Genomic DNA, 22359 nt, shown 5'->3' on the forward strand with positions numbered 1-22359 from the left:
GATCTTCCGTAATAGAAAAAGTCTTCAAAAGCTCTTCTGCTTTCAAAACACTTTCCAAACATTGTTCCTTCAAAGTTTGAAGCTGCTTTATGAGAGTTCTTCTTGAAGAAGGTTGACTAGTAGTAGCCCTCTTCAACAACAGTCGCAATTTCTGGTTGTAAGAAGCGATATTAGAGATGGTTGTCGACAGTTCACTCAAGGCACTCTCTCCTTCTGCATCTGAAACGTTCTTCCGAATTTCCGAAACACTGACATTTTTGAGAGCACTGTTTTGTGAAGACATAAGAGAAACCCGCAAATCCAAATTAGAAATGAATTTTTAGGAAAGTTGTCCAAATAACTGAAAGTTGGTTTAGTGAATAGCAATATGTTCAGAGCTTTCAGTTTAATCGTTGCCTTTTACAAAAAAAGAGAATGCTTAGGAGCCTATGGAGCCCTTCCTATTTATCAATGTGTACGCATATATTATGTATAGCCCGTGTAAGTTTAAAAACGGGAACTTGAAAGTATTTCTCAAACGATTCTCGACTCTTACAAAGAAATTTTGCTCAAAAAGGAAGATTTTCTACCAAATGACAACTATTGGAAAAGGAGTAAAGGAAATGAAACGATCAACAAAACAACACAAATGTTGTAAGCCATTTAGGATAATATTAGATAGATAAATTTATATACGAAAAGTTTAAGCAAACTTCCTTAAAACACTACAAATTTCCTCCCAGGAAATGATACAGACAGCCTTGTTCAACGGTCTTGAGTTTAAAGTGTACTGGTCTTGTGAAAACGTTATGTAAATTAATAAAAGCCTCAGTCACATTCGGCCTCCTCAGAAGTTTCAAATGTTAAGCATCTACTCTCTTCAGCCAATCAAACGAGAAAGAGATTCTACTTCTCACAACAGGAAAAATTTAAACAGGCAAAACCTGAGTGACAAATATCTTATTGCTGCATGAAATGGCTGAGATATAATTTCAAATAAGACCATTTTGAGTTCTGCCAAAAATGAAACATTGCCAGCTTCTACGACACTTGGAGAGAGAATATCACGCTTTCTTATACAAAACAACAGTTACAAACTTTGTCTGATACCGAAATGTTGACATATAGCACCGAAACTGAACATTGCACTCTGGTGTTTCAGTACTTCGATATAAATGATTTACAGTTACAGTTAGGGGTCTCTTTAACTCTGACGGCTCTTCACCTGCACTTAAAAATGAATCCGTCTTGCAGTTAAGAACACAACAACTATCTGAGAGTTGAGGAGGGCAAGGTGGAGGTTCTCTCGAAAAACTCTGAAAGTCCGGCCATTCTTCACCGTAAGAATCCACAGGAGTGTTACTTTCATTTTCTCGCAAAAAGGCAATCTCTGCCATTCCTTTTTGGTAAGCTTCTAACATTACGTCGTCATCCTGAAATTCGCTCTTAAAGTTGTTGACTTGAACAATGTTGTTTAGATTTCCCATTCCTTGCAAACAATAGTTAATACCAGTACATTCAGTGGCCAACTGCTTACCATCTAGAGCCGTTGGAAGTTCTGGTGCGTGTCTCCTACATAATATCTTTCAATACTGTCGCAACAAATAGTAAGTTGTTGCATACCATTCATTATCTACGTAATATTTGTACTGATAGACGCCTGGTTCCAAATTTAAAAGAGTGTAAAAGTTGTTTCCCGAACGGCGCAGAGGATACATTGCTTGCCAATTATCAAAGGCGCCCATAATGAATACTTGCATTCCTCCGTGTCTCCAATCAAAGGCTGTGGGAATGGTACCAGCAAGTTCTATAAACAATGTTAATCAACTTACAATACGATAAGTGAAAAACAAACCGTCGTCGTCGCTCTCTTCTTCCCCTGCCTTGCCAGACATCATAAGCTTTCCTTTTCGAGAACCAAGAAAATTTCTAGGCGTTAGGTTTGGTGAGGGTGGCGATATTCTTGGACTCTTGGCCTCCTCATCAGTCAAGACCACAGTGGACGAGTCACCTAATGGGCGGCTGATTGGTATTGGCTTTGTGTCATAAGAGAACTGACGCCCAGAAGACTCTTCCACTTCTTTCAAGCTGTTGCTAAAACGACTCAATTTCTCAAGGGATGACTTTTCAAGGGAAGATTCCAGGACTGATGCAACCTTGGAAGCATCACTAACAGAGTCCGCGGTCTGAAAAGATTTCGGAACATCCTGAGACTGTCGTGAGTGATTTGAACCCATTTATATTATGTATATATATATCTATATATATTATGTAAATATTTGTTTGAAGGCGGCTTCTTCTCGCTTTTGTTTTTCACTCTAACTGATAATCATAATCCAACAATTCCACCAATCTCTTACTTGGCTGCGTTCATAACAATTATCATTCCAGTTTCAAGTTGGAAGGGCTATTGGTTGGAGCTTTCATTTTCACTTCATCCTACGAGAAAATATGCCATTGCCTTCCATTTTATGAAAGACAAACAAAATCTATTGAACAACTGACTGGATAAAGAAGCAACAATTCTTAGAGCATCCAAGTGATGCCCTTTCCATTGTCGATAAACGAAATGAAATAATAAAAACTGTCGTTTACTTGGTAAATTTTGTTCATCAGAGTCGTGACAAGAAGCCTTGACTCTTTTGAGAAAAGGAATAAGCAACTATACAAATTACGATATTCTAAAATACTTTTCTTAGGAATGTGAGGGTAACATATAACTGAATGGTCGATTTTCCTTCTCTTCTTTTACATCTTCCCTTTGAAAAGTTGGCAACGTAATGGTTTTCGCGACATTGACTTTGGGAGATTCAGAAGCTTCTCTTTGCTGCCGCGTTTCCTTCTCTTCTATAGACGCTTCCAATACATTCAAATCCTCTTCCAACTCACTTGTCATTTCATCAGAATTCGTCATGATAGAACCAGCAAGTATATCATCTATTTCTTGTTGGTCTTCCATATGCTCTTGAAGATCTAATAAGACATCATCTACTTCTTTCATATCCAAACCTTGGTCTTCTTTTAAGGAATTCATAGCATCTCTTCCAAGCTTTAGCACTTGTGCCGCTTGTTGTGATAGCTCTGTTGCCTCAGACGAATACAATATTTCATTCAAATTACTCAGTTGCTGATAGCTTCTATCGATACTACTTTCTAAAAATTTGCGAATACGAAGCAGTTGAATTCCTTTCCTTTTTTCATCCATGTAACTTTGACTCCCTGAGGACTTTCGCTTCAAACTACTCATTCTCTTTGCACAGGTACTTAAACTTTCCTCTACTTTCGACAATTTCAGGTTCAAGCTGTCAATATGTCTTTCGAGTCGTGTAATTTGAAGTATCAATGAAAAAATATTCTTATCAAACTCTTTAATAGATAGATCAGGTCCAAACTTTACTCCAAAAACATCTTTTTCTACTTCATACACAACTGCTTTTCCTTGTTGAACCAAAGCATACAATGAACGGTGACATAAAACCTCATCACCCGAGAAAACGGAACACAATTCTTGCACCAGAAAACGCCCACCAATATGAGTTTCTCGCTGCTCTTCTACAAAGCACCATAGCTTGTTGACGAGAACTTCTAATAAGCACTTGTGCGTCAATACAGTAGAAGCTGCATCGTCTCCCCAATCTGTCCACCATCTCAAAACAGGTTTGCAGGTTTGTTTGAGCAACCCGAATGAATAGTTAACTGTACTAGATAAGACAGATTGAACGAAATTAGTACAAGTCTCTCGAACAGCAACTTTTTCCAGTTGGAAAACTCCCACTGGAATCAGAACTTTTGTGTCAATCAAATAACTGATAACTTGGTCAAAACTCGCTGGAGGGCCTTCCTTTTCTCCAACGTTGACTTCCAACTCTTCCTATTCTCATTCAACTGGCCAAATCCAACCAACAGAAAACTATAAGAACTCACTTTCTTTGCTTGTTGTCTAGGACACTCTTTTAAATATGCCAGAATCTTCTCTTCTACCAGCTCGACTACTGAATCCCATAAGACCTACGTAAGCTACTCAACTTGTGTTGTTCAATTGGAAGCTAAAGTCACAAACCGGGTCTACTTCTCTGGTTGTTGGTAACACTGTATTCCACAAAGCCGTTCTAACCTCTTCTTTTCGCAACATGTCACGAACACTAGATTGGCTCGTCATCTGAGGAAGACTTTGGGATTCCAGAACAACGGCCAATGTGGATTCCTACTAAGGAAGGTAGGTAATGCGTCATCATAGTTTCTGGAGTGCTTTGACATGTCTGCTACAGTACATAAAGAGGTATTATCTGTCTTCAAGTTACTGAGTTGTGTGGTTAATATTCGAATAGTATTCTTTGAGTGTTCTTGAACATCGCGCAACTATAGAACCAGAGTTTAAGGAACAACTGGATGATATCTGTCATGGAAGTAGTGGCATTCTTTTCTTTCCATCTTTAGGTAGTTGCGATAATGAAGCTCAAAGGAAAGTCAAGGAAAACTGGAAAAATCTTGCGCAGGTCTACAAACCTTTTTGTGTGTTTCTTCTTTACGGTTCTGGTGGTGGAGGTCACCTTGCAAGTGCACAAGCACTGTTCGACTTGATAAAGGTATGCTAATTCTTGTTGGGTTTTGTCATTGGCAAATAGTTTGCAAAGGAAAGGCATCCTGAGTGGCATTGCTTTCTTTGGGATGTAACAGAGTTGGCAGGAATTTCTCTCAGTGGCGCTTTATATAATATTGCATTGGAATGGGATCTTTTACCCTTTGTTGGCGCCCTCTATTCAGTTGCCAAAGTATTTAGACCTTTGTTGGATCCTGTTTTTTCTACTCGTTTGAAAGGTCGATGGAAGCGTTTGCCTAAACCAGATTTGGTTGTTTCGTTTGTTCCCTTTTTGAATAGCGCTATCATAAACTCGTTGCCAGATTCTCAACATATAACTGTCATGACAGACTTTACTAATACGGCTGCTCATCCTTGGTTACAAGACAAACGCCAAAAGGTTCTCTGCGGAACGGTGACTTCCATCCAGCAAGCCATACGTCAAGGATACGATGTCTCGCACTTGAAGCCCATCAGTGGTATGGTTGTACATCCACGTTTCTACAAAAGCAGCAATGTGGATATTCCATATTTAAGAAGGAAACTGTTGGGTAGTAATGTGAATCATTCAACAGAAGAGAGACTAACCATCTTAATACTGATTGGTGCTTATCCCCCTTATTATACTACTCAACAAATTATTTCTTGCTTTTCTGCAACTTGTAGTCACCAGTTGGGTGTTTTGAACGTTATATGTATTTGTGGTGGCAACTCTCGCCTTTATCAAGAATTGAGTAGACTCAAGTGTCAAGGCCCAGCATTTTATAGAGAGAACTTGTTTTTGTTGGGATACACTAAACAAGTAGCTGAATATATGCGTATCAGTGATATTATTATTACAAAACCTGGTCCAGGAGTAGTAGCAGAATCTTGCGTCATGAAAGTTCCATTAATTATCTTAACCTTGAATAATCAATTAATGGAGCAAGAAGAAGAAGTCGCCAATTGGGTGGTTAAACATGGAATAGGTAGAAAGATTGTATTTTTTGATCAACTTTTGAATATAACGAAAGAACAAATCTTAATGTGGAAACACAACATGGAAAGTTTAGGAGAGAATAGAGCAGTATTTGAAGTTTTGAAAGAGTTGGAAACTTATGCCAAGTAACTTTAAATATTTTTGTAAATAAGAAATTGTCTCTGCCATTGACTTTTATAAAAAAAAAGAAGCACAACAAGTATTCCTTTAGAATGGTAATGCTTGTACATAACGACTCAAGGACTGATTCTCTATCATTCCATTTAGACTTTGAGGATCCTTTAGAAATTGGAGAGCGATTTGATTATCCAACTCATGAACCAACTTGGGAGGCATCTCACTTATGCTCATATTCAATATTCTCTGCACATGATGAGGCAACAAAATTGAATAGTCAGCCTGAGCTTCATGTGAAGCGCCTTTCAGTTTCCAATGAGCTGCAAAATATCCACTTTGTTGACTTTGCTTCAAAATAACTGCAACTTTTTTCAAAGAAGTCTCTGTTTGAAATTTTTCCGTATGTATGCAAACAACTGACGCATTCAACTGAGAAAAGCTATTGCTCAATTCATCTGGAACTGCTTCCATCCATGGATCGAGAGCTAAGCACTTACTGAATCTCTTCTCTAAATAGCAAGCAATAAGGCTAGTTGCGCCTCCAAAAGAATGACCCATAACTGTCACTTCCTTTAGATTTATTTTGCCTCTAAAGTCAAGATGAGTTGGAAGATTCACGAGATTTTTGGATTCTTCGTTTAATACTTTCAATGAGGCTAATGCTACTTGAAGGTCTACAACTCGACGATGAGCTTGCAAGATACGTATAGTTTGGGATACTGCTGGTGTTTCACGTTCTTCTTGAGTTAACTTTCGATAAAAGAGAACATCTCCATCCTTAAAGTATACTAAAGGAACTGAACCATCGGTATGATCCACTGAGACAACGATATATCCATGAGACGCCATTTCCGCACATAGCTAGAAAGAAATAGGTTCATCGATTTCAAAGACATTGTGCTTCCATACATACCACTGAATAACTTAATCTGTTTGCAAAGAGTCCATGACTAAATAATACAACAGGCCAAGGTTCAGTCGAGTGGGCTAAAGGAACATCTGACAACATCGGACTTTTCATCCAACTGGCTATGGACAACAAAAACGCATAGGCTGGTCGAGCACCAAACAGTTGGACAGTTGCCTTTACCAAAGGATGTGGATATCTTTGATACCATTTCAAAAAAGAAACATCTGGAAGGATGGAAGCTCGTTTGCTATCTTGTGTCACTGACAACCATTTTGTTATGAAATGAGTTGTTTGCTCTTTCTCTTTCGATGGATAAAATACTTGCACCATAAGTTTCTTTGGTGGAGATATATCTATTGGAAGTCCCTTATCTATCTCAGGTGCAATATAAGGACCGCCTCCAAAGACACAAACATTGGCTTGGGTGCAGTTCACAAATTTCCAAGCTCCACTTGGTCTGTATATAAGAATATCTGTAGTACCTACTGTGTACCTTCCTGAAGGTGAGGGTAGTCGATCGTATAGCCAAAATTGTATAAAAATAGCCAAAAGAGGTGCTGCAATAAGCACTGTGAAAATCCACGAGACTTTCATCGAGTGTTTGCTATAAACTGAAATTTCTTTTCGAATTTCATGAATTCGGCAGACGCGTTGTTCGGCGTACAACCTAACAAGGATGAACTCAAAAAGGTATTAGAAATAAACGCAGTAACCTTAGCAGCCTACTTTGCTATTATTCGTGCTACGCCGTTTGTGAGTTTCTCTTTATGGGAACTTTTCTGGGAGTCTCACTTTGTCAAAACTTGTTAGGTCATAGACGTAGTTAAGGCTATTTTCCGGAAGGATTGAAAAGTGGTTCTTCCGATTGATTGCAGTGTAGCGAAGGAAATCTTTATCGATGTTTTGGGAGCTTATTGGAACGTATTCTGTTGATTCATAGTAAACTTTTTGACAATTCATTTGTTGGCTCTGTACATATTTTCAAATACTACAATTGTGCACTGCATTTTATATAGAAACGACTCATAGTCCTTTAACTGAGACATATTGAACTTGGATGAAAACCTTTGAAAGCTCCTCCTTTTGTGTTCCCCTTGAGCAAACTCATATGAGATGGTACAATCAAAACAAACAACTTCCACAATAAGCATAGGTAAACATCCATACTCGAAAAATAACTCAAACTTTGGGTTGGCAAATAGTAGCAAAAGTGCTTTCTGCTTCAATGGTTTGAAAGTATGCTTCAACATATTTGCAGCTCAGAAGAAGACTTACAACTCTTAGGACTGTGGTATTGATTTAGTGACAGAGAATAATAATCGAAACTTGAATAATATATTGCAGTCTAGTCATTCAATACACTTTTAGTGGACGTAAAAAACTTAGCACAAGACACAAACTCTAAGCGAAAACAGCTTTATTCAACATTTTCATTTTCAAATGATCAGAAATTTCTGTGCCTTTCAATGTCAAGTTTTAGGGTCCACTCACAGAAAGTTTTTCAGAGCAACTTGTACAACTTTCAGAATGCATACCATGACTGAGAGACGAAATATTACAAAACAATGCAAGTCATGCTTGGAAATGAATAAAGAACAAAGCACCGCGAGTACGGAGGAACTTTTGAATCCAGCGAAACTGGCTTCTCTGCAGCGTCAATACAAAGAGCTGTTGGAGCAGTTTGAGCAAACTTTGGATAAACATAACAGGAAAGAAATGCAGTTAAGGCTTGAGAAACTAGAGAGAAATATTGGTAAGTTAAAAGGAGAAGACTCCATCTATCTAACACAGAAATGATAGAGCTAGAGAAACGTTCTGTTATGACAAGTGGGTTGAGAAGTTTATTCGTAGTTCAAGCAATTGTCTCTCTTTCTGTTGGAGGACTTTTAGCAGCCAATAAGTTTCCTTTTGTTCAAGAAGTACCTCTTGTGTTCCGTATGATTATCTCCTTGTGAACAAGAGTCTTATGCATTGCCTTTTGTTAGGTGCGTTGGGATTTTGGATGGTCTGGTTATTCACTATTCCTTCTTTGCGAGCCCGAAAACCGAATATGGCAGAAAAGAACGCTTTAAATGTAGCCTTCTTAGCTTGTCCTGTTGCTAACGTTGTGATTCCGTTCGTCAACAAAGTTGGTGTAGAATAAGATTTCAAAGTGAATTATAATAGAAATATTAGGATACCTTCCTTCTTTGGTTTGTTAACGTTTCTGTAGTTCTTAGCCTTTATGGTTATTATTTCTTTTTGAGCGACGAAGCTGTTCGCGCACAAAGTCAACTGAAAATTCGTGGCATTTTGAGGTAGGAGGAGAATTGCAGAGAGAATCGGATTTGCAAAAGTTCAACTAAATGTTTTAGGTATCTTGATTGGGGTAGTTGGCGTTGAACTCAGAAACTTTGGCAAAATGGTATAAAAAGTATTTTTGGGAAACTCTTCTGTTAGATAACTAGCCTTTCTACTTGGCACTATTTGAATGTCTCCATCATTAACTCATATAAGAGACTTTTGGAATGCACAACTCAAGTAAGCACTTACTACAAGTCACATTATCGTAATTATGCTGATGATGAGTTGCTAAAGTTTTTGTTGTTGTTGTTTCAAAAGACTTGCGATAAACACAATTCCTATTCTTTCCATCATCCATTGTTTATTGGTATTGTGGAAGATTTTGTGTCCGTCGATGGCAATGGCCAACCTTCCCTTAGGTGTTCAGTTACAAAGGCTGCAACAACATAACGAGACTAGTAAAGCACAAGGCAGCACAAGTTGGAAGAAAAAGTCTGCTAAAAATAGGCCCGTAGAAGCACCAACGAAAAGACCTATCGGAGGCTTTGAAAAGGCTTCTTATAGTCAACGAAAGAAAGGTTTCGACCCTCGTTTTGAATCCCTTTGTGGGAAATATGAAAGACATCACTTTAATAAATCATACGGCTTTTTAAGTGATTGGATAGATGAAGAACAGGTAATTGATTTCTTCGATGCCCCTGACAAGGGTAACTTGTTCATTTAGAAACAACTGGAAAGTCGATTGGAGTCAACAAAGGATCCGATGGAGCTGAATTCTTTGAAAATAGAACTATCACGCCTAAAAAAGTTGCGTAATCGGGTTCTCAAAGAAACAAACAATAGAAGAAAGGAGTCCAAGTTGCGTCAAAGCAGTGGAAAGCGAATATTTATTTCCCAGTATGTAGCGTCTGTTTGGATAGATGTGTTTTTGTTTTGTTAACTGTGGAGAATAGACGTAAGGCAAATGAGGAAAGTATGAAAGACAAATATGAAGCTCTCAAAAAGTCGGGAAAATTAAAAGAGTATATAGAGAAAAGGAGAAAGAAGCAAGCTTCCAAAGTAAGTCTTTTCTTGTCAGTAAGGCGATTACTTAATGCTCTCAAGGATCGTCGTCTGTTGCCAACAAGACGAAAGACAAATATGACATAGTGCTTTGTTATAATTGCATAGAATTGAAAGTTTGTATATTTTCTATATACGAATTTTTGGATATTATCATGTCTGTTTTGTAAAGACTTTGTTATGATGGCTCACTGCTCATTCCAACGCCGATTCTTCAACAAGAAACCTTCCATCTACACTTCAAAGATAGCGACAACGTTCAAACATGTTTATTAACTCATACTAAGACTTTAACTAAGAATACAACAAAATACTACACTGAGAAGATTTCTACATATCAAAGTCCATGATACATCAAGATGTACAATTTGGACGGCGAATAGCTTGTTGCGGTTCACGCGTAGCAAGTTCCGCATTGTAATCGCCTTCCCTTGAAGAATCCTGACCGTCCGTATCTTCTACAATATACGACTGTAACGACTTTGGCAATAGTTTCGGAATAGACTGAATTAGAGTGGAACCTGGTCCTCGGTAGTCTTTCATTATTTCAAAGACATAGACAGCGAAACAACCAAACATAAAATGAAAAAATGCAAACAATTCTTGCAGAAACAAGAACCATTCACTGGCTACTGTCTTCATCTTCGTATTCAAACTGGTCAAAGAGACAATATTAAAACGCATAAAATTCGAATCTAAAAACACAAGGCGATAACGAATAAAGCGGACAAAAGCCAACGGCAATGCGATAAAAAGAATTGCAACTTGTACAATATAGCTCACAACTTTTCTCCAAACGGGAACATCTTGCACGGAGGAACCTACAGAACTCCAGGAGTGTTCCCACTGTGTCGTTGAAGAACAAGGTGAACTTGTTTGAGAACATAATGGTTGCCACAAGCAATCAGCTACTTGGGAAGTGACCTTGAACAAAGCATTCACGATGATGAGAAAAGACGTTACTAGTCGGCCAATGCTGCCACCCAAACTTTCGACAGATAGTTCCAAGTGTTTCACGACTGGTTCAACTTCTTTCTCTAACAATTCTGTGGTAACATCCCAAGATTTTTTCGTAGCCGACTTGATGCGAAGGTCACCAACCCAGTTGTCTACTGTGGCGCCCAATTTGGAAGGACTCCAAGTTTCTGGAACTAGTTGGTGCAGTACTTCTCTAGTTCGGCTACCTACACTGTCCATTCCTGCCGCAATTTGAGGGTGTCGTTCCCTCAGAACGGCAGCATTTGAGGAACATAACTGTGTAGCGACTTCCAAGGAGCGTCGTATCCTCCCAGGGCTTGGTGGAGCCTCGGCGTTCGTGGCGTTGTTTCCTGGGCTCTCCTTTGACAAAGGCTTGTCTTCTATGTGGGGTTCTTTTGTTGGTGAGTTGACAGGTGAGCTACCGTGACTTGAAGACTTCTTTACCATCTTATTTATAGCAGTAACTAACTGAGATGACTCCACTTTGGTGACCACTCAGTAATAACGGTCCCCAGTTGTACAATTCTCCAAATTGATAAAAGGTCTGGAAATGATTATTACCTTAGAGAAGACGACATATATCAACTTTGACAAGAAACAATTCATCTAAAAACTATCAAAATACTGCTCTATATAGCATATGACAAAAAACTTACGCAGTGTTGTCGCTTTTTGACTATCATTGTACAAGAATTATCCATGGGTTCGATTCAAAAGACACGTCATCGGACTAGCTCGGCAAGTCAAAGCATTCCCCAACGCATGTGGAGTGATTAGGTGTCAACAACTTGTCATTTTCAAGGACGAGTAGTAAACGGTTGAGTGCCATATGGACCAACAGTCTGAAACATCATTAGATTCTGAGGTATCGCTATCAATATACTCTTTAGCAAGGTATCATGCTCATACGGTATCTAGTTGATGGAAATTCAAAACCTTAAACGACTATTGCGGAAAACCAAACAACAAGAACAGCAATACAATCAAGTTTATTCTCCTATATCTTCCAAGGTATGCAAAAGTAACCAATTTCATAAAACTTCCTTTTGAGAGTCGACAATAGGAACTTCAAAGTGAAATGGACATTCTTCTATCAGAGACAAAAGATCCTTTGACTGTAGAAACCAATGAAAATTCCATTTGTCATATGGAAGTATCAAATACGACAACATCAAAAACAGAAAGGTGAGTTGCGTTCTGTACGTGATTGAGAATCTCATGCCAATAACTTTTTGCTTTGATGTTTACATAGGATGCTTGAAGAGGCAAAAAGTAAATTGCAACGGGCAAGACTGCTACTGAGTGAGATGCAACAAACTTCAACTGAAAAAACCAACACTTTAGAAACTAAAAGAAGGCTTAAAAAGGATCAAAATGAGGATGAGCAACTTCAATCCTCCAAAAATTCAAATCCAAGACTGCCAGTGCAAGTTCAGATGGCAATCAATCGAAGCAACTATAGCAGATCAGGCGAACAAGTTAGCAATGAATCTCTCAAAATGCGTCAAGTTAACCACAGAAAAGGAACTGAAAGCAACATACAATCCATTACTGCGGAACCTCATTACAACAATGCTGCCTATCTAAAATGGTTTCAAGAGATATCGTCAGAGCTAAAGAATACAGCTCAGTTATTGAAAAAATTATATAAGAGAGGGAATGATCACAAAGCATTGTGCCAATTGGAGTCAAAGATGGATCAAGTCTGGTCTTTCTTGAACGATCAAAGTTTGCAGCATCGTGATGAAAACAACTCCAGTTGGTTTCGAGCCTATCAAGAATTAAAGGAAGAACATGAAGAAGTTGTTCAACAACTGCAAGAAACGTATGATTCATTTAGGATATTACAAGAGGAACATTACCAACTACAAAATCAGCATCAAGATTGTTATCTTCATTCTCAACAAACAGAAGATAAAATACATTACTTGGAGGAACAGTTGGACAAGTTACAAGTCACCTTTTTGGAAATGCAGAATCAGAGAGACCAGTATATAGAAAAATTACGAAAGAACAAGGAAGAATTCATGCAAGTTGAAAACTGTCTTGATGAGCTTATTCAGATGATCCATTCTCTTTCACAAAAAGTGTTGACTCAAAACAGGTGCAGTGCCTTTCAGTCAGATCATCATTCTCCTCTAATATGGGAAGAGGAATGTTATGAGCCAAGTGAAGAAAAGTATGTAAGAGAGGAATATTCTAGTCATACAGGAAATGAAAAATATCACGGCTCCATTTCTAGTGGGTCATTGAATACACAACAACGTTACCAAAAAATAGAGTCGGTCCAGCCAACAAAGGTATACTATGAGAACCATTTATGATGTTTACAAACAATCTTTTTGCTTAGGGTTCCAAACATCTAAAGTATACGCATAAAGAAACTACGTCCATTCCTATGACCTATTCTGGGAAATGTGTGCAGAGCCATTCCGGAAGTCATAGGCAAGTTTCATCATCCGTTCAAACTGCCAAAAATGGTCATCCAAAGCAGCAGCATGATGATGATGCGGTAAGTTTACAGTTGTCTTGGAGTTTTAAGAAAGTATAGTCATATTTGTTTGTATTAGCGAACGAAACATTCAAAGGCCCGGGCAAGGAGACAAGTGAAAGTCACTAAAAGTGACCAAGTTGAAGAAAACGTCGCTCAACTATTGAAAGATGAAGCACTTCATTCCCGAGAGCTGGAAAACTTGGAAAGATATCTTGACCAAACATTGTCTACTTTACGAAATTTTCCAACTCGTACTAAATAAAACAAACATTGAGTACTGACACTAGTTGAAGTGTTCCACTTGGTTCAAATTCTACCATTTTCTAAAATATCACACATTTTCTGGTTCTTGTGTTAGCTCCTTGTCTTCTTCTTTCGGTTCTTCCTTAAAGACTTCCTTCCCTTCCAAACTCTTTTCTTCTGGCTTCACAGAAGTAACTTGTTCAGTCTTTCTTTTTTTCAGATTGGCAGAACCAACACCAACGACAGGACTAGAGTATTACTTAGAGATACAGAATATAGCTTTCTACGCAATAAACTACCTATCAACATAGTAGGGAGGTTTCTTCAAATGAACTCCATATTCTTCCAAGGCTTTGGACAAATCTTCTACACTAGATGTTGTCAAAAGTATCCAAAAACTTATATTTTGCCTTTCTTACGTTAATATAACTTCATTTTCTTTACTCTTCTTGGAAGTTGCCTGACTCTATAGGAAAATAGTTTACAACGGTCAATACAAGGATTTTGGAACAAGTTCAAAAGTCTTGAGATTGGTACTTACCTGCTGGCGTAGCTTTACATGATTGAGTGCGTCGTTCGCAACGTCTGCCACAAATTTTTGTGCCGCAAGGGCAACCAGTCCTATATGCTTTCTGTAAAGAGACTTCCTTTCTTCATAAGGACACTTACTTTCCGCCCGGATATCATCAGTTTGAAAGCCTGATTTTGCTAAATAATAACGTACTAGAGCGTCTGGAAAAGCAGGTTGATAATTTTCTAAAGACTCCAACAGCTTTTCTATTTGGCTCGTTTCAAACAGATCCATCGACCCAACTCACTTCGACAAGATCGAAATAATGAGATGCAACGAAGGCCTAATGGAAAGCAACTCTCGTCAATAGGATTTTATAGAGCTTCAGTTTATTTTTCATATGGGCAATGAAGAGATATTAAAAGTTCCTCATACTGTTCATAATATAGCACAGCATCATATTTCAATGAACGACACTTCAATTGAGCAACAAGAGGAGATGGACCATTCAAATAGAGAGCAACACCAACCTTGGACTTTAACTTGTGGAAGTCCTTTGATAGAACGAGAAACTGCCAAACACCAATTAGAAAACTCGATAGTAGGTAGCTTAGTCGTATCACAAACGTTTTGACGTTGTCACTAGTCTGGACAAAATATCTTATGGGATAAATTGCAAAGTGTGTTTGTTACGTGCTTCAAGAGCAAATCCTCCGTCGCCAAACAAGAAACTATTGCCTTTTTACAGCAACTTTCAGAATCTGGACAAATAGATAGAGACATTTTAGCAGAAAAGGTATGCTATTCTGTGTTCCTGTCTACAACGTTGACCGAAACTTTTTGATGTAAAGATATTGAGTGGAATAGAAAAGTGTTCAGAAGACCTGACAGAACCGCCCTTAGAATTATTCAGTTTCTTGATAGGACTGATATTTGTTTTACAGTCTGAGAATACCCGAAACTTCTACCTAGTGAGGTTGCTTTCTAATCAGTTTCTGGAAGATATAGTATTCTATGTCTTATGTCAATATTTTATGAGCTATCAACAAGAAGAAAAGTTGAAAAGCTTGGAGCTGCTGTTGTCACCGTTTTCAACGTTGCTTTGTGAACATAAGAAGACTATGGAGCAAAAGGTGAAAGATATTGATGCAAGTTTATTTTTTCTTACAATTTTATAGATATTTTATTTTTTATCGACAATTTATGACTACTTTGACGAAGTAAGTTCTTCAGAGAAGAAAGAAATTTTACTAGTTATCGTTCTGCGACTCTTGGCTATCAAACCAAAGTCTTCTTTACTTTCATTTGCAGAATTGGGGCTACTTCAGAAACTGTGGACCAAGTCTTCTCGAGATATTAGCCATAGAGCACTTATTTTACATTATGTATTGGCTCAAGGCTTTGAAGGAAAACCAGAATTTATTCTTTCATTGTGGGAAAATAGCCACAAGAATATTGCGGAGAGAAAGCTGTGGCAACAGACCATTTTCTATNAGTAAGTTCTCCACTTCATAGTATTTTATTTCTTATTGTTTAGCTTTGGAAGGAATCACTGGATGTGCATGACAATATGGCTCATTTTTGTTGTTCTTCGAATGGGAAAGACTCGCGCAGCATTTCAAATGAAAGAACTGTTGGACTTGGTATTCTCTGTTGAAATGGGAAATGAAAAGACCCATACAAGTACTTTGTATTTGATGGAAGTCATTTTGATAGTTATTGAATATGAATATTCTAATCTCTCATGGATATCTTCACTCAAAGAGACTTGGTGGAAATGCAAACAAAGCAACTTGGTGGATAAGAGTATGCCCAGTGAAGAGCCGATGAGTAGACAGTTATATGGAAATTTTACTTTTCCAACTGATAAGTTTCAAATATTTCGTTATTTTCCAAAATGGGTGGTTAGTATTCATATGTTGGAAGATTTCCTACGAGTGGAAGGAGAAGGAATGGAAAAATTGCTGAGGAAATGGGTAAGTTTGGTACAATTTTTGGAAACACACAAGTTTTTTACTACATCTTTCATAGTATAACAATTTGACATGTTGTAGTTCAACACTTCAGTTGTGGTTTGCTCTCTGTTGTGCTCACATATTTAGGCAAATCAACAATATGGACAGATTATCTCAAGTTATCAGTCTCTTTCATGAAGCTAATAGTATTGAAAAGCTAAATTTTTTGCCTATTCTTTTCCAACGTGAATGGCTTTGTCAATTTGGGAAGCTCAGCGGATCTTGGCTGCAGAGTTGGTTGAATAGCTGTCCTGTCGAGTCCCATTATTCATTAATATTGTATAAGTGGTTGCTTTCACTTATAGGTATCTGTAAGAAGCCTCTTAGAAATGGAAACCAAGGTGTGCCTGATTGCTTACTTCATTGAAAGCATTGTGATAACTCTTTTAGGTATTCATTTGTATACTTTGGTCGTTTCCATAATGCTGAAAGAATCTACAAGTCGAGGAGAACCTTGGAAGACAACAGTTGTGGATGAAATTGTTTACTGTATAGAAGATTTTCCTCAAAACTCTCCATTGCAAGAGATAGCGTACAGTTGGATCGAATATTTGGTTGAAGAAAGACCAACTTGGGTTGCCTATTCGTTATTTTTCATTGTTCAACAACCGCTTGTTTCGCTTTCTAGTAATCATTGTGTTCCACACATTGCAGCTTCTTGCATCAAAATTGTTTGCCAAGTAAGTATTCATTGCAGATACTTTATTCAAAGACTCAAAACACTGTTAGTTGTGTCAAGCTAAACTATTGGATCACACAAAGACTTTTCAAACTTTGTACAAATGGTGTTGCAGCTCTATCTCTGATTCTTGGGAACTTGAGAAGGCATGGATAGAGTTTCTTGGTACAATTATGATACTTTCTAGTCAGAATAATGGAAAAGATGTGCTTGACAAAAGTTTGATGGATTCTAATTTATATTTGGAGATATTCAATTGGATCAGTTCCAAGTTTGTCAATTGCAGTATCGATGATCACAAGGAGTTGAGATGTATTATGGAGACATGGTTGTTATGGTTGAAAAAATGTTTGGCTATTCATTCCATTGCAAATGTTCAATCTCAACAAAACACTACCCATATTTTAGAACCGACACAATGGAATCTATTTCTTGAAACCTTATTTGAAAAGTATTTTTCTAAAGATTGTCATATGTGGTTTTCGTCAGTAGAATCAGAAGTGACGCTTCATCAACTAGTGGCAACTATGATTCAAGCTGTTGAACTGGAATGGCAATATCGAAAGAGGCTAGAATGGTCTGCTATCGAACAAGATCATTCCATAAGAAAATGGTCATTTAACATGCCTTCAATACAAGTTTGGCTCAACCAGTTGGAGAAATATACTTTACAATGTCCATATGGCATTATTCGTTGTTGTCTTAACCATATTCTCAATTTTATATGCAGTTTGGTCAATGGAGAAGATGGTAGTAGTAAGATGGCTCAAGGATTTTATTCACTGTGGATACTTTCGTATAGTCAAGTGTTACCTTTCCACAACATGTTTTGGCAAAAGTGGATGTTTATTTTGAGTCAACATTGGCTTTCTTGGATGGAACAATGCACAAGACTTGGATGGAAGCTTTCTATCTTTACATTTTGGATATCACTTTGGAGCCGATGGAGTGTCAAAATAAGTTCAACTTGTAGAGAATGGTTATTATATGAGTTTTTGGAGAATATTCAAGTGACTGATGGGAAACATGTTGGTTTGGAAATGGCACGTTTTTATATGTTATGGGATTTGTTGGTTGGATATCGACCAATGCAAATTCAACCTAATCTCCTTCTGTTCTTGCAGAAGCAACCGCAGTCGAATAATATTATCACTGAGGAAATAAGACAAAATATTCAAAAATGGTGGAAAGATTTATTTCATATTATAGAAACTCGGCTAACTTCTGTAGAACATTTATGCTGTCTATTTAGGTTCGGTAACTGGACCGAGTTGATTTTATCTTATCAGAGAACATCCACGCTGTCAACAGATACAATGCTGCATATGATCAAAAACTGGATTGGAAACCAAATCATTTGGATGGTAGGAGATGAGTCGGGTTGTGACATTTCAGTTTTATCGTTGATGAGATTGATTGAGCCATGGAAGTCAGTAGATTTGGATTGGTTATTGAATACATCAGATTATGGGAAGAGCATAATGAATATGCGTTATTATTGTATGCATAAGGGTTTATGTGATTGGAAAGCAGCTTTTGGTATGGATTTTTTATATTTTTGGATACAAAATGAAGCTTTGTCGAGTGGAAAGGAAATGTATCTAAATGCTTCCCTCAGATATGGTCTTTCACAACGAAATTTGGAGCAAATGGTGCAAACTTGGATGGATTGTTTATCCAGTCTACTGGCACAAGATAATAAGAAGTATCTGCATCGTTTGCTGGAGTTGCTTTACAATGCTTGGATAGAACTTCATGATACAAAGCTTAACCAAGTTGGTTGCCAATTTACGAGTATAGATGCACTCGTTCAATTAGAAAGTTGGTATCAGATATTGTTTTCCACCAATCAAAAGTTACTCTTCAGTCCTATTGAGAATTCTATTTTACAAGGTTTAGGATTGTTTTCATCTCACAAGTAGAGTAGGTGTGATATAAGATTGTATTGGAATGAATCTCTTGATGGCAGTTTGTAAAAGTCTTTGCACACTCATATAATGATAGGTTCAATCCTTCATGAAAACATAAATAGTTGACACTCTAGAAGAGAGTCTTGCATTGGAGCCAATCTTCCCTCTTTTGTTATCATATTGGTTTGTATGTGAGAACATTTACTATCTGTTTTTGTAAATATCACTTTGTAAGAGAGACAAACCAGTCCATCTGGTTATCGAGATTCCATCACAAGTTGCCAATAGTAAATGTAATTCCTTATCCAATAATGTGAGTCAATCTTTGTGGGAGGAGGAGGAGATCATGTCTTATCTCGTAGTTGCCTTTCAAGGAACCTTTCTTTTCAAGATAATCCATTTTCGAAACAACAAACCACAAGTTTGTATATCTTGTCTACAAAAGGAACATTTGAATATTTGTAGAAGAAGGCTTCTACAAATTTTGACAAGTTTTACTGTATTACAAACAATTCCTCGTGGGATGTCGAGTGCTTCAGAGTTGTCCCATTTTTATGCTTTGGAGGCATTGTATGAAGGAAAATGGGTTTCATTTGAAAAATTCCGAAATCAGGTAGTACTCGTTACCAATGTTGCCTCACTTTGAGCTTTGAGAAATAAAAATTACAAGGGACTGGTGCAACTGGACCAAAAATATCGCAACAAAGGTAAAGACAAAATAGTACAAGAGAAAGACACAATAATCAAAATTTTCTAGGCTTAGCAGTCATAGCCTTTCCTTGCAATCAATTTGGCCATCAGGAGCCGTTTTCTAATGAAGAGATCAGAAAGTTTGCTTTTGAAAAATACAATGCAACTTTCCCTATTTTTGACAAGGTCGATGTGAATGGTCCAAATGCATCTCCTGTATACCAATTTCTAAAGAAAAGTTCTCATACTGGAGATATTGAATGGAACTATGTTAAATTCTTAATCAATCTTCAAGGCAAAGTTTCTCGTTTTGCACCATTTACAGATCCGCTCGAGTTGGAAAAAACTATCCGAACCTATTTGAGCCTATGAAAAGGCATTGGAATTCTCTGTATGAAAGTCGTGTCACTCAAACGTGCGATATGTTACACGTGAGACTCGACTGGATCCTTTAGAACTCCAAAACAACAATAAATATTTACCACATTAAAACACACTTTTTGGGAGCCAATAGAATAGTCGTCGTAGAGAATCCATTTTCTTTCAACAATTTGTGAAACGAGTCTACATGAACTTTGGCATACTGTAAGCCTTGTGTGACTATTCTTTCACAATAAGCAGCATCAAGAGTTTGCAACAATTTTCTTCTTGTTGCTTTACATTTTCCTTTCGCAATGCTACTCACATCTCGAATCGTACATTGCGGACCAAGACGGCGTTGAATCTCGTCCCTTATGAATGCGATATGCAATAACAACTGCAATAAATCAACAGACTCATGATTTCGATGTAATGCAACTCTAATTTCTCCGTCGCTTAAACTCAAAATGTATTTTTCTTTCGAAAACTGACGAGTGTAGTTGGCTATCTTTTCTATACTGATCGACAACTCCGTTAGTCCTACTCCTAACCTCACATGGGGATACTGAAACACGGTTGGAAATAAAGGAACAAATCTTTCGTAAGAGTTACTCATGGACACACTAGGTACATTTTGAAACATCAAATAAGAATGTGCCAAAATATTTCCTCTTTGTCTATTGATTGTTGTCAATTCTGCAACTTGCATCGACTTGTAATTGAAAAACGAATAAATGGCAGTAAAAAATAGAAAGACTCCTAAGCGTACTTTAGGAGCTGCTGGTAAACACTTACTCATCCAGACACCAATAAGAGTTCCCAACATTCCAGTAACCACATTCTGTGCATCGTTCTTGGCACTAATTTCGCCAAGATTTTCTCTCCTCACAAAAGTTTTCAATACTGAATATCTACAAGAAATTCCTATAGCAAATGCGATGGACTTGGATATATTTCCTAATGCAGCCATAAACAAAAAATATTTAGAAAAAGCCGGACTCAATATCTCTAAACTCAATCCTATCCTTCTTTTCAGTACATTCTCCTAGTCATGAATATATTTCATTCCTACCAATATCATACAAGAGATCAGATACAAGTCGCCAACGTTTAGGATCAGCATCATACTGATTACCTAAAACTGCAGTAAATAGCCTTCCTACTTGACCAATGCCATCTTTCCAAGCCCAAGCAGTTGCTGCCGCTAGAGTCTCTGAATGGGTCCTTCCAACTCCTGCAGCTAATAAAAGAGCTTGAGTACTCAGCACTTGGCTTATATTACTAATGATATTTTGAATTCCACGCCATATCGAATATTGCAAGTAACTATCGCCTACACTTTCTGGAAAACCCTCAGGCAGAAAGAATGTGCTCAGACTTGAAGTAATCTGTTCCCATAGATTTTGCCTATTCAGAGAACGATGGCATAAATACTCTTGACTTTCAATATCGGGAAAGCACTCATAGTCAACAGGTAACTTTGACAAGTCGCGATTGTCAACAATAGCAAACTCTTCTCCATAAGATCCCCTGTACTGTAAAACCAACGGTGTAACTAAGAATAACGAACCATCAAACTGTGGATCTTCATCGGGATAGAATGGGTCAAACCATCTTTTGGTAGGCACTTTTCCATTTCCGTTATTATTTCCGGTAGTAAAAGAAAACCACGACCCAAGATGGTTATGCTCTTTTCTTTGAATATGACTAGAAGACTTTTGAACGCCGTTACCAAACGACCCATTCAAGTCTTTGTGTTCATCATCGGTGCACAGCTCTTTGATAGTATTCATATATAGTATATTCGTAGAGTGTACCAATTTCAGGTAAGGAAAAATAAAAACTGTTGTCTTCATATTGCACAAAAACAACTGTTCATTCCAACATGATACTCATCGTGTTGGGAAATAAGAGAAAGAGAGAAATAACATTTTAAATGATATTGAGTGCATCACAAGAACAATGTAACAATAGCTAACGTGGATAAAGCATCATTTGAGTGCAACGAAATAGAGCAATCTTCTTTCCGTCTTCACGAAATACTTCTGCACTCCAAACCTGTGTAGAACGGCCCTCGTGTTCCAATCTTGCCAGACACCTAATCTGTCCCTTCGTAGCAGTACCCAAAAAGTTTGACTTGAGTTCAATTGTTGTAAAATTCTTTGCACCTGAAGGCAGAGACAAAAATGTTCCACTACCACAAGCAGTATCTGCTAGTGTAATAACTGTTCCAGCATGACAATAGCCATTAGCGGCCAACAATTCTTCTCGAAGATCGAGACAAGCTGTAACTGAACCTCGCTCAGCAGCGACTATCCTAAAACCAAGTAAAGTTGGAAGCCCACACATTCTCCTCTCAAGAACTTCCTTTGCAGTAGAAGCCACAGAACAATATTTTCTATTCTGCAAAGCATTGCGAAATAAAGTTGTATGAAGAAACCGTCCAAATTGCATTCCTTTTGACACAGCAATGCCCACAATTCATAATACAAAGAATAGGACTGCTGCTCAAGTCTGAGTGATCGTCGCAATGGAAAACAAACATACAGTATCCATTAAACAACTTCGAG

The 22359-nt window shown here is 37.7% G+C and overlaps 14 protein-coding genes across 15 annotated transcripts; 6 read left to right on the plus strand and 8 right to left on the minus strand.

Moving 5' to 3' along the window:
* On the minus strand, positions 1-310 carry Gasu_56700 (syntaxin; the record flags this gene model as incomplete). The annotated part of the gene is made up of 1 exon (XM_005703124.2): positions 1-310. A coding segment is annotated over exon 1 (283 nt), but the record flags the coding sequence as incomplete, so codon positions are not given.
* A 59-nt stretch (positions 311-369) lies between these two features.
* Gasu_56710 (5'-AMP-activated protein kinase, regulatory beta subunit) lies at positions 370-2220 on the minus strand. Its single transcript, XM_005703125.1, has 4 exons — positions 1835-2220; positions 1603-1786; positions 1517-1551; positions 370-1468 (listed from the first exon to the last, which is right to left on the minus strand). The coding sequence occupies exons 1-4, from the start codon at positions 2214-2216 to the stop codon at positions 1044-1046; spliced, it is 1026 nt and encodes a 341-aa protein (XP_005703182.1). The 5' UTR covers positions 2217-2220; the 3' UTR covers positions 370-1043.
* A 334-nt stretch (positions 2221-2554) lies between these two features.
* On the minus strand, positions 2555-4220 carry Gasu_56720 (uncharacterized protein). The gene is made up of 3 exons (XM_005703126.1): positions 4040-4220; positions 3904-3987; positions 2555-3850 (listed from the first exon to the last, which is right to left on the minus strand). Exons 1-3 carry the CDS (start codon positions 4136-4138, stop codon positions 2675-2677), a joined length of 1359 nt encoding a protein of 452 aa, XP_005703183.1. The 5' UTR covers positions 4139-4220; the 3' UTR covers positions 2555-2674.
* Positions 4221-4230: 10 nt separating this feature from the next.
* Positions 4231-5707, plus strand: Gasu_56730 (1,2-diacylglycerol 3-beta-galactosyltransferase). Its single transcript, XM_005703127.1, has 3 exons — positions 4231-4258; positions 4308-4565; positions 4605-5707. Exons 1-3 carry the CDS (start codon positions 4235-4237, stop codon positions 5664-5666), a joined length of 1344 nt encoding a protein of 447 aa, XP_005703184.1. The 5' UTR covers positions 4231-4234; the 3' UTR covers positions 5667-5707.
* An 8-nt stretch (positions 5708-5715) lies between these two features.
* Gasu_56740 (1-alkyl-2-acetylglycerophosphocholine esterase) lies at positions 5716-7160 on the minus strand. Its single transcript, XM_005703128.1, has 2 exons — positions 6568-7160; positions 5716-6515 (listed from the first exon to the last, which is right to left on the minus strand). Exons 1-2 carry the CDS (start codon positions 7156-7158, stop codon positions 5745-5747), a joined length of 1362 nt encoding a protein of 453 aa, XP_005703185.1. The 5' UTR covers positions 7159-7160; the 3' UTR covers positions 5716-5744.
* An 800-nt stretch (positions 7161-7960) lies between these two features.
* Positions 7961-8990, plus strand: Gasu_56750 (uncharacterized protein). The gene is made up of 5 exons (XM_005703129.1): positions 7961-8317; positions 8365-8499; positions 8550-8692; positions 8740-8861; positions 8919-8990. Exons 1-5 carry the CDS (start codon positions 8092-8094, stop codon positions 8944-8946), a joined length of 654 nt encoding a protein of 217 aa, XP_005703186.1. The 5' UTR covers positions 7961-8091; the 3' UTR covers positions 8947-8990.
* Positions 8991-9020: 30 nt separating this feature from the next.
* Positions 9021-10121, plus strand: Gasu_56760 (uncharacterized protein). Its single transcript, XM_005703130.1, has 5 exons — positions 9021-9084; positions 9142-9523; positions 9572-9744; positions 9801-9906; positions 9952-10121. Exons 1-5 carry the CDS (start codon positions 9035-9037, stop codon positions 9994-9996), a joined length of 756 nt encoding a protein of 251 aa, XP_005703187.1. The 5' UTR covers positions 9021-9034; the 3' UTR covers positions 9997-10121.
* A 4-nt stretch (positions 10122-10125) lies between these two features.
* Gasu_56770 (uncharacterized protein) lies at positions 10126-11440 on the minus strand. The gene has a single exon (XM_005703131.1). It carries the CDS (start codon positions 11332-11334, stop codon positions 10264-10266), a length of 1071 nt encoding a protein of 356 aa, XP_005703188.1. The 5' UTR covers positions 11335-11440; the 3' UTR covers positions 10126-10263.
* A 190-nt stretch (positions 11441-11630) lies between these two features.
* Gasu_56780 (uncharacterized protein) lies at positions 11631-13681 on the plus strand. Its single transcript, XM_005703132.1, has 6 exons — positions 11631-11752; positions 11806-11898; positions 11951-12072; positions 12140-13187; positions 13238-13399; positions 13458-13681. Exons 1-6 carry the CDS (start codon positions 11717-11719, stop codon positions 13641-13643), a joined length of 1647 nt encoding a protein of 548 aa, XP_005703189.1. The 5' UTR covers positions 11631-11716; the 3' UTR covers positions 13644-13681.
* A 4-nt stretch (positions 13682-13685) lies between these two features.
* Positions 13686-14520, minus strand: Gasu_56790 (transcription initiation factor TFIID subunit D8). The gene is made up of 5 exons (XM_005703133.1): positions 14294-14520; positions 14166-14245; positions 14044-14090; positions 13924-13995; positions 13686-13872 (listed from the first exon to the last, which is right to left on the minus strand). The coding sequence occupies exons 1-5, from the start codon at positions 14427-14429 to the stop codon at positions 13713-13715; spliced, it is 495 nt and encodes a 164-aa protein (XP_005703190.1). The 5' UTR covers positions 14430-14520; the 3' UTR covers positions 13686-13712.
* A 90-nt stretch (positions 14521-14610) lies between these two features.
* Positions 14611-18891, plus strand: Gasu_56800 (uncharacterized protein). The gene is made up of 8 exons (XM_005703134.1): positions 14611-14736; positions 14782-14931; positions 14987-15268; positions 15314-15630; positions 15682-16111; positions 16167-16491; positions 16541-16830; positions 16880-18891. The coding sequence occupies exons 1-8, from the start codon at positions 14635-14637 to the stop codon at positions 18749-18751; spliced, it is 3768 nt and encodes a 1255-aa protein (XP_005703191.1). The 5' UTR covers positions 14611-14634; the 3' UTR covers positions 18752-18891.
* Positions 18892-18970: 79 nt separating this feature from the next.
* Gasu_56810 (glutathione peroxidase) lies at positions 18971-19831 on the plus strand. The gene is made up of 3 exons (XM_005703135.1): positions 18971-19370; positions 19410-19446; positions 19497-19831. The coding sequence occupies exons 1-3, from the start codon at positions 19086-19088 to the stop codon at positions 19799-19801; spliced, it is 627 nt and encodes a 208-aa protein (XP_005703192.1). The 5' UTR covers positions 18971-19085; the 3' UTR covers positions 19802-19831.
* On the minus strand, positions 19446-21590 carry Gasu_56820 (glutamate N-acetyltransferase). Of its 2 annotated transcripts, none has more exons than XM_005703137.1 (2): positions 20862-21590; positions 19446-20809 (listed from the first exon to the last, which is right to left on the minus strand). In XM_005703137.1, the coding sequence occupies exons 1-2, from the start codon at positions 21580-21582 to the stop codon at positions 19908-19910; spliced, it is 1623 nt and encodes a 540-aa protein (XP_005703194.1). In that variant the 5' UTR covers positions 21583-21590; the 3' UTR covers positions 19446-19907. The 2 variants fall into 2 exon arrangements, with proteins under 2 accessions (XP_005703194.1, XP_005703193.1); XM_005703136.1 differs by having other exon boundaries at positions 19836-20809.
* A 58-nt stretch (positions 21591-21648) lies between these two features.
* Gasu_56830 (thioesterase superfamily protein) lies at positions 21649-22350 on the minus strand. The gene has a single exon (XM_005703138.1). It carries the CDS (start codon positions 22241-22243, stop codon positions 21764-21766), a length of 480 nt encoding a protein of 159 aa, XP_005703195.1. The 5' UTR covers positions 22244-22350; the 3' UTR covers positions 21649-21763.
* Positions 22351-22359: the final 9 nt, after the last annotated feature.

The sequence above is a fragment of the Galdieria sulphuraria genome, assembly GCF_000341285.1.
Source record: "Galdieria sulphuraria unplaced genomic scaffold scaf_60, whole genome shotgun sequence".
NCBI lineage: Eukaryota > Rhodophyta > Bangiophyceae > Galdieriales > Galdieriaceae > Galdieria > Galdieria sulphuraria.